Source organism: Cibotium barometz, chromosome 54, assembly GCF_041138505.1.
Source record: "Cibotium barometz isolate CiBa-2024 chromosome 54, ASM4113850v1, whole genome shotgun sequence".
Classification (NCBI taxonomy): domain Eukaryota; kingdom Viridiplantae; phylum Streptophyta; class Polypodiopsida; order Cyatheales; family Cibotiaceae; genus Cibotium; species Cibotium barometz.
In genome coordinates, this window is record NC_141099.1 from 35,168,843 (window position 1) to 35,178,227 (window position 9,385).

The 9,385-nt window shown below is 42.5% G+C and overlaps 1 protein-coding gene across 1 annotated transcript; it reads right to left on the reverse strand.

Annotated features, from left to right (window-relative positions):
• Positions 1–417: 417 nt before the first annotated feature.
• Positions 418–8,409, reverse strand: LOC147608086 (sulfite reductase [ferredoxin], chloroplastic-like). Its single transcript, XM_086790018.1, has 9 exons — positions 7,616–8,409; positions 7,070–7,340; positions 4,971–5,756; positions 3,782–4,078; positions 3,450–3,647; positions 3,239–3,373; positions 2,910–3,026; positions 2,298–2,456; positions 418–996 (listed from the first exon to the last, which is right to left on the reverse strand). The coding sequence occupies exons 2-9, from the start codon at positions 7,280–7,282 to the stop codon at positions 805–807; spliced, it is 2,097 nt and encodes a 698-aa protein (XP_086646144.1). The 5' UTR covers positions 7,283–7,340; positions 7,616–8,409; the 3' UTR covers positions 418–804.
• Between the last annotated feature and the right edge of the window lie 976 nt (positions 8,410–9,385).

Here is a 9,385-nt window from a genome sequence, read left to right on the forward strand (position 1 = left end):
TGTTTTTTGATCTTTTTTTCACTCATCACAAGTGCTCATTGCTCAAGTCTATCCTCTCCCTCAAGCTCTCCTTCAAGGCTCAAGCCTCTCGCTCCCCTCTAGACTCTCTCAATCATCTCCCTCTTCCTCCACCAGATTTTTTTATTTTCAAGTATTTTTTAAATGAACCGTACCTCTACCGTATCTTTATTTTCAAAATTTAGCGAGGTGTTCCGAGACCGTATTTGAACGTACCGTACCGAATCGAACTTTTCACACCTGACAGCTATGTTCTCATCCTTTTCAATTAGCACACATCCCTTACTCTCTATTTTGATAACATGAAAGGTGACAAACTTTGCATAACCAAGCTGAGCTTTTTTACACCATTTGTGATAAGATACACGATACTGAACCTTGTTAAGAAACATCAGAATCATATCAATGCAAAATCTGATATTGTCACTCTCACCAACACAATTAATCTTAAAGTGACGAGACAAAAATTCAGGTGAAGGCATAAGATCGCCCGACTAGTAGACCTTACTCTGCTTCAATTTGCTTTGGCGCAGCACACTGCGGCTGCTCTTGAGCTCAACTTCACGACATGCTCAAGAAAAACCTTTGTTGAAACAGAAACCCAAACCTTACACCACCCAATGTATTTGAGCAGCTAATTAAGAAAATTGTGCGTGCACAAGTCCACAACTCGTGTACAAAATGGTATGCATTGACCCGATAAGAGTGTTGTACATTTAGCCCAATTGCACTTGGGAGGTGAGGTTGCTAAGCCGTTTACTGCCTCTCATCTGCTGCCCTTGGCAGTCATGCGGTGTGGTTCTCAACATAATTTTGAAGAACTTGAGACACCAAATGTTTAACATCTGTCCCCTGACGCTCTGCAAGGTTCTTCACACTATGATATAGTTCTTCTTCAAGTTGAACATTGGACCCCAATTTCAAATCCTTTCCGGTGTCTGTCCAAGTGTCTATGCAATGTTTCAACTGTTCAAATCCCTGAAATCTCAACAAGAATTAGCATGCATGTCACAATGGATTAGTATGCATGTCAAAATTAGATCTCATTATGCAACAAATTTATGTGTGCCCTTGCCATATATAACCTAGAAAACTGGGCCATGGAAGTTGAACAGCAATAACTGGAAAAATACAAGCACACCCTCCGCCAAGGGCACCTTAAACACATCAGCTACCAAATTTGCCTCTCACTGCAGATTTGAGATGTTGCCGTTGCTGATAGACTGTAAATGCATTTGTCTACAAATGCTCACAGTAATTGTGCTCCCATGGCAACTTGCAGATACTTCCCAGATCTACAGCATGTTACCATCTGCCACCTCGTATTAGTAAGAGTGTGCCTCCCTATAACAAGTTCCATTTGGTGTTTAATCAATCAACTTTCACGTTGTTTCAAGGCGCAGGATTTGACAGTGTGACAAGACTACTCGTGTATACGCCATCAACTTTCATGTCATCGTGCTCACTCGTGCTCTAAGCCCACCTCTTTTGCAGCCAAACACAAAATTAAAAGGAAGCTTGCTTAGCCACAACCATCTGCCACCTGGTATTTCCCAATAAGAAATTCATTTGGTGCCTAATCAACGAATTTTCACTGTTTTGAGGTGCAGGATTTGATAGTAAAAAAGGGCTACTCATGTGTACACCATCAACTACCATGTTGTCGCCAACGGGCTCTTGCCCGAGTAGTTTAGCCCAACTCTGAAACTACCCTTCTCCCTAACGTTAAGATCTGGGTTCAACCCTTGGCCCCGTGTGTGTGTGTATGTGTATGGTTGTGGGACCATGTTGTCATACTTACTGATGCTCTGAACCCACCTCCTTCACTACCAAACCAAATTCGCAGGGAAGCTTGCCTACCCACAATTGAAATGTGATTTCCATGCTAGGAACTTAGTTCCTAGCCTTATACAGCTTGCAACATGTGCAAGCACTCATATACTCAGCATGCCAAATTGTAGACAAGACATAAAACTATCATGACCACTGCAGCTATGGGTATGAAAGTGCAACAGTCACCACAAAGCCCAGACAGAAAACACAGCATGCAACTGTGTCCCTCAAAAATTTGCAAGCACTTTAGAACAGGATTCTATCCAGTGATTGAAGCATTACAAAAAAGTAGAAACTAACCATTTCTTGGTTGAGTGAGATTCAAGGACGACTATCGTTCCTATGCTTTGCATTTTCAACATGGAATCCTTGACAACCGAGTGCACATCACAGAAATTGTGTCTCCACATGGAATAACATGGCATAGATCTAGAGAGGAGACTCACCTCTCTAGCTGTGTAGTCTCCAAAGGATTCTCCAGCAAAACGCTTCAACTTCCAAGCATGAAACAATGGAGTCAAAACCTTCTCGAAGTCCTGAATTTTCACTTTTTCCATGAATGTCTGTGCCAGCCGAGTCTGATTCGAGGTGCCTCCAAGCCATATCTAAAAATCCAAAGCAATAAGACACCATCAACATAAGTTTGTATCCGCACATACATGGTGAATCTACAGCCTAGCCAGATTTTACTATTGTAACTCTAATCTCTTCGGACAGAAGTAAAGCTAAGAGAAGGACTTGCATGTAAGGCCCTAGGTTTTAGTCGACACTTCACTTCTAACTCAATACTCTACCTCAGAAGAGCTCAGAAACAGAATTTTAAACCATTAAAAGCTTATTGGCAGCTTGGCAAGCCTTGTCTTAGAGTCCTCAGACTCTCTATGTATACACAACCTTGACAAAGTATCATGTCAAGCTTCCATGAAAACAACTGGACATAAAAAAGGAAAACAAATTTGAACCTACCACGTGCCAATGCTTCCAGCTCATTCAAGCAAAAAAAAAACTGAGAAAAACTACAGCAATGGAGTGTTGAAGAAAAGACAAAGAAAAGAAACCTGATAGCTATTGGGTCCATCACCAACAAAGCCCAACTCTGCCATATATGGCCTTGCACACCCATTCGGACAACCAGTCATTCTCACAACCACAGTGTCTGAACTTTTTAAGCCAACCTGAAAGTCATAAAGTTCAATTGAAGGATAAGAGAAAATGGTCGAGCTGGGACTCCTTCCCTGAAAACCCCCAGTCATCCATATAGTTTTGGGGACAACCCCCCCAAAAATGCCACCCCTTTAAAACAACAAGGCTCCAAACAAAACAAGCTGTCACAACACCCATGTAGGTTTTCTGAGACCAGTACAGAAGGACATGAACTGCCAGATACCTTGTCAAACATTTTTCGTATACGACGTAGGATGTCTGGTGCACCCCGTTCTGCCTCTGTTATGGCAAGAGGGCAGAGAGGTAAGGCTGGGCAAGCCATTGAAGTCAAATTCAGAGGATCAACCCAGCGAGGATGCTGCAAGGCAAAAAACCTTTACATTATAACCTGTAGAGAATTTGGCTCCTTCTACTGAAAGAGCATAGAAGCCTACCAGCAGTCCTCCTTGGCGAAGAGACCTTGAAATTTCTTGTTTCCACCCTGCTCGCACGTCGCATAGGATCAGGTTTTGATTTGGAGTGAGGCGAACGCTTAGGTTGTACTTCTCAATGATGTCTCTTAACACTTTCTTAGCTGTCTCCTTGACCCGCCCGTTATCTACATGTATGCCGACGAAATGTCGGCCATCTCCCTGCAAGAATCCACATTGCCGCGCACACTAGACATAAGAAGTCTTTGTACTAATAAAAAGTTAACAGTAGGCATAAAGCAAACACAAGCCTTGTAACTTTCATCGCTCTCCTATAATGTCACAAAAGATCCTACCTGTTCGTGCCAGCCCAAGTAACTTTTGAACTCCCAGGGAGGAAGTTCTTGAAAAGGTTCGATGTGCTTCCCATAATACTGCTCTACTACGGTTCGAAATTTATCGATTCCCCATTCTTGAACAAGGTATTTCATTCGAGACATCCTCCTATCATCCCGCCTGCCATAGTCCCTTTGAGTGGCAACAATGGCCTTAACCACATAAAGAATATCCTCTTTTGGGACATAACCCAGAGGCTCTGCCAGCCTTGGAAAAGTATGTTCCATCCTGTGCGTCCTTCCCATACCTCCTCCAACCTGTTGCAACAAGTGAGCTCTCTCTCTCTCTCTCTCTCTCTCTCTCTCTCTCTCTCTCTCTCCCCTTTTGTCAATTCTTGAAATATGCTGCTCTAATTCCTTGGACAAAGTTCTTAGATGTCTGAGCTCCTCAACTTAATAATTGGATCACCCCTTATCCCCCCCCCCCCCTCTCTCTCTCTCTCTCTCTCTCTCTCTCTCCCCCTTGAAATATGCTGCTCTAATTCCTTAAGACAAAGTTCTTAGATGTCTGAGCTCCTCAACTTCATAATTGCATCACCCTAACTTTAGAAGCCCTGCCGAAACTTAAAACCTCATCAGGTGCTGCAAAACAGCACTACCCTATGGCTACAATTTCTACCATTACAAAATAGGTGGTAGACCTTTGAACTTCTCATTGTATGCAACTTCCTGCATGTATGTATGCATGCATTCATGTACGTACGTATGTAATTTACTTGTATGTATGTACTTGTACTTGAATGTATCATGTATCACTGTATGTCCGTATACAATCTTACACACGCACATGTGAGCACATATACACACAAGCACATATATAGAGCACACAAACATGTACACGTACATTCCTGCACAGACACATGCCTGCAGCTGACACACAGATCCCCTCAATCCCCTTCATTGACTAGGTCACTCTCTCACCATCAATGACACTCCCTAGTTAAGTCTTAAGGTATATAAAATGTGGAAGACCCGATTGAAGTCTTAAGGTACAATGCTGCAGCCACAAGAGTCTCCCGCACCAATAAAAAACCAGGCTCCATAGGCCTTGCTAATGTGCTAATATGGCATTGAAATGACCAACATGGAATACAATTAGAATAAATGTGTAAAGAAGAGAAAGGCGAAAACTTAAAAGCTTGTTACTTACATAAATATTGAAGCCTTTGGGTTCTCCATCATCATCACAAAGAGCAACTAATCCAACATCATTTGTCAGGATGTCAACAGAATTGTCCTTCGGTACAGTAACAGCAACTTTAAACTTTCGTGGAAGAAACTGAGTACCATATATTGGCTCAGGTGACCCCTCAAAATTGGTGCCATGGGAATTATCCCTCAGAGCTTCTACAACATCAGGAGGATCGGCTGACATAATCTTCTCCCCATCCACCCACAAGTCATAGTAGGAGCCAGCCTGAGGGGCTAAAAGTGCAGCTATCTTATCAGCAGTTTCTTGTGCAAACAAATAATCTTTCCTGACAAAAGGAGCTGGAGGAGCCAAGACATTGCGGTTCAAATCACCACAGGCACCCAATGTTGAACCCATATTTTTTATGATTGTGCTCATGACAGTCTTTAAGTTATGCTTCAAAACGCCATGGAGCTGGAAAGTCTGCCGTGTTGTCAAGCGGAGAGTTCCAATCCCAAACTGATCGGCAAGCTCATCCATAACTAGGTAGAGTCTGTTTGAAACCTTTCCAGATGGTTGTTTAGTCCTCAGCATAAACTGGTAGGACTTTCCTCCTGCCCTGTCCTCCCTGTTGTCTTGCTGATAGCTTCCATGGAACTTGATCAGTTGGACTGCTGCTTCATTGATATTAGGAGCCTCAGTTTGCAGCTCCTCCTTTAAAGGATATCGTAGGTAATTGCTTTGTTCCTTGAAAATCTCTACTTTGCTGCGTTTCACAGGGAGAGATGTCGGTGGCTTGACTGGCTGCAACATAACAATTTGCTATTGTAGATTACACTTACAGCCGTAGCAACACCCCCCCCTCCCCTCCCCGGGGCGCAGAAAAACAAAAGACAGACCTCTCAAAATTCATTTCTCATCCTAAATAACAAAAAAGTCATTCTGGTTAATCATTTGAAACATTACAATCCTCATCAGACATAGCTAAGAGAGTGCTGAGTTCAAAAAACTTCTGGACACCAAAATCAACTCTCCATATTGTCCTCAGAAGTATGCACCTTTCCTATAAGGTTTATGATTCCCATGGTGACCAAAACTGGCTTCAAAACAAGCTCCTTATACCCTTACCTGTCCCCCATGCATAACTGTGCTAAGGTAGCCCCATGGACAAAAATAAACTGGTTCGACATTCAAAATTCACATCTGAACAATCCTTTTGCAAATTGCCATTAATTCAAAAAAGCCAAGTTTTGTTCCAGTTCCTTGCCCAGACCAGAACAAGTAGGTCTGACCTTGGGTTAATATTTGCACTTTTCCACCAGGGACACAAGGTGCAAACAGAAGCAATTTGCCATTTCTACAGTGAACATGGGCCATTATATAGCTTCTACACTCTGTACATGAGTTAAGCCAGCCGAAATTGCCCAATGACCAAATACCCAATCACACAAACTCACTATTACTTGAAGTTAGCCTCCCTCCAACATTGCTGAGTCAGCTACCCACACAAAAGTCTTCAAATAGTATCTACCAGAAAGAAGCCCCCACAACAACCAAATAGAACAAAGAAGATGGTACAAAGTCACGAAACAGGCTCATCCAAGTAAGACAAAAACATTACAGGGAGAGGGGAAAGCCAATATTAATGCACAAATCTTACAGAGCGATAAATCGCATGGAGAGATAAGTTGCATTGCAATTTGTGGTTGGGCACGTCAATGGCACCCACACTCAAATCGATAAATAAGGAAAATGAGAAACTCCATAATCATGCTTCACCACATACAAAAGCCTCTCAAAAACTGCCTCCCATTGGCAAGCTCTACCCATTAAAAAAGACCCACTTTAATCAGCTAGACTAAACGTGTAAGATTTTTGCATGGAGGACCGTCATCCTTCCTCAGAAGAAATGCAAGCACCAGCTTCCTCAACTAAACATGCACAAAAAAACCAATTCTAGACCAGGAACAATCTTGTAGAAAGCCTAAAGCGATCAACCTAAGCCTATGGCCTCCTGCAATGGTGGTAACATAAAAAGAGTGTAGTAACTGGGCGAGATAATAAAGCTTTGATTTAAGAAGGTATTCGACAATTTAGTGGAAAGTACAGAACCTTACCGCTGCCACAGCTTTCACAGATTGTAGCTTACACATTTGGCTTAGCCTTCGATTTTCCAAGCCCGGTATGCATGAACTCTTGTTTCCCTTTAAGCCTTCAAAGGTGGTGAAACCCGGGGCTAGAACAGTGGACAGACTGAATGCTTTCCCTTCATAGCCAAGCGTGCCTGCCATCATCGAAGTGTGAGCGAGCGCAGCTCCAGAAATCTCCATCTCTCTTACTAAGCCAATGTACCGAGTAAAAGCTCCGTTCCAGACAGAGGATTACTTCCTGTCAGAGGACAATCAAAGGTTCAGAATGATCGATTGGAATAAGCCACAGTTCACACCATGGATACAAAACTGCATACAACAATATGTGTACTAAATAGTCAAGCATTTCCTACAGAGAGATCTGTACCATCTTCTCATAGAAAGGGGAACCTATAACTGCATGCAAATCCACAGAAATTCGTTCAAGCTAAGTACCCCCTAGGATGCAGTGGCCCATGCAGCGAAAAAGCGACCATTTCAAAACAACTTCTTCACAAAGCTTCAAGAAGTTACCTTACAGACTGTCTGCAGCTCTTAGGTGCAAAAGTCTGATGAAGCTAGATTCCTGCAAGCCAGGTAGCAGCCACCCTTAATGCAAAAGATAATCACACGAATGCGCATGAAACCTCGGCTGCCCTTGACTGTATCCTGGTAAAATCCCTAATGCAGAACCCTTGTCAATCACTCAGGAACTTGGACAGCAAGTGCATATGCCATGAAAATGCGTACCGCGCCAAGTTCATCAAGCAATACCTCTGTTGATCAGAAACCCTAAAGTCCTACGTAAACCCAATTGCACCAAGTTCAACAAGTACCCCTATTGATCAAAACACTCCTGAATAAACCCTAGTGCACAAGCAATACCCCTGCCGATCAAAAGCCCTAAAGTTCTGCCTTAACCCTACTGCACCAAGTTCATCGAGCAGTACCCCTGCTGATCGAAAACCCTACAGTCCTGCTAGAACCCTAATGCACCAAATTCATCAAGCAATGTCCCTGCTTATGAAAACCTCTAGAGCCCTAAGCAACATCAAAGGCTGCTGCACTAAGCTCGTCAAGCAATACCCCTGTTTATAAAAAACGCCTCTTCGAGAAGAAAATGGCCTCTTCCTGGGAGACGCAAACCGTCCAAATGCAACGCATCCACAGGCCCTAAGAAGACAGGCTCGAGGAGGAAACCGTGCAGGCACGCGCCCACAATGAGAAAGTTGAAATGAAATAGATTTCTGATGTCCTCAATGAGGACATTCTGATGTCCTCAATGACATCTCATTGACCCCTTGAATATAGAGGAATGTTGGAGAATCTATCTATTTGGCCATCAAAACTATTTTCTTGTGTCGATGGATCTTTTGGGTATGCCATTGTCACGGATAGCTGATGCATGTGGTTCTATTCCATCAAATGGTCACATTGGCAATCCATTTCTATGGGAATTTTCCTCTTGATGAGAGAGGGAATGTAACACCTAGAGTCGTTGTGCGCTTTGCCTTGCCTACTAAACCCACCATATGGTGCTTCATCTTGAAAGAGAGTTCGATTTTGATTTTACAAAGAGAGAGAGACATGAGAGAGAAGGAAAACAATGTCTTTAATGAAGATCTGTGTGTGTGTGTGTGTGTGAGAGTGTGAGTGTGTGAGTGTGTGTGTGTGTGTGTGTGTGTGTGTTTTGACATGACAAAATCCCAAAAGACTGAACCTAGCTTGAAATAAAACATCATTTACTGTGATGATACTTGCCTTGACATTATTTGAATCGACAACACTTGTCTTGACAAAAGAGATTCAAATTATAGCGTAAAAAGATAAGTTAAAAACTTGTTTAAGAAAATTGTCTGTAAAAGTCTCATTGTGGTTTGTCTTGGTGCCAGCTTTCATGACGATATTAGGCCTCCTTGGACTTGAGTCTTAAGACTAGACTAAGTTAAAACCTTGTCTAAGAAAATTGTTTGTAAAAGTCTCATTGTGGTTTGTCTTAGTGCCAACTTTCATGATGATATTAGGCCTCCTTGGACTTGAGTCTTAAGACTAGGACTAAGTTAAAACCTTGTCTAAGAAAATTGTTTGTAAAAGTCTCATTGTGGTTTATCTCGGTGCCAGCTCTCATGACGATATTAGGCCTCCTTGGACTTGAGTCTTAAGACTAGACTAAAGTAGCACTTTTCTTCTTTGTCTATCTCGCATATTCCAAACATCTGAAGAAAAAATGTAGAAAGAGCAAACAAGATTCTATGGGATGACACGCTTCAAATGGTGATGGATTTTTCACCCACGTCCCAAATA

What these genes read in the sequence shown, in the direction of transcription:
- LOC147608086 (XM_086790018.1), bottom strand. Translation starts at nt 7,282, where the DNA reads ATGGAGATTTCTGGAGCTGCGCTCGCTCACACTTCGATGATGGCAGGC. An exon ending in CTGTGAAAGCTGTGGCAGCG is followed by an intron (nt 5,757 to 7,069) that starts GTAAGGTTCTGT and finishes GTTATGTTGCAG; the next exon opens with CCAGTCAAGCCACCGACATC. An exon ending in GAGACTACACAGCTAGAGAG is followed by an intron (nt 997 to 2,297) that starts GTGAGTCTCCTC and finishes TTGAGATTTCAG; the next exon opens with GGATTTGAACAGTTGAAACA.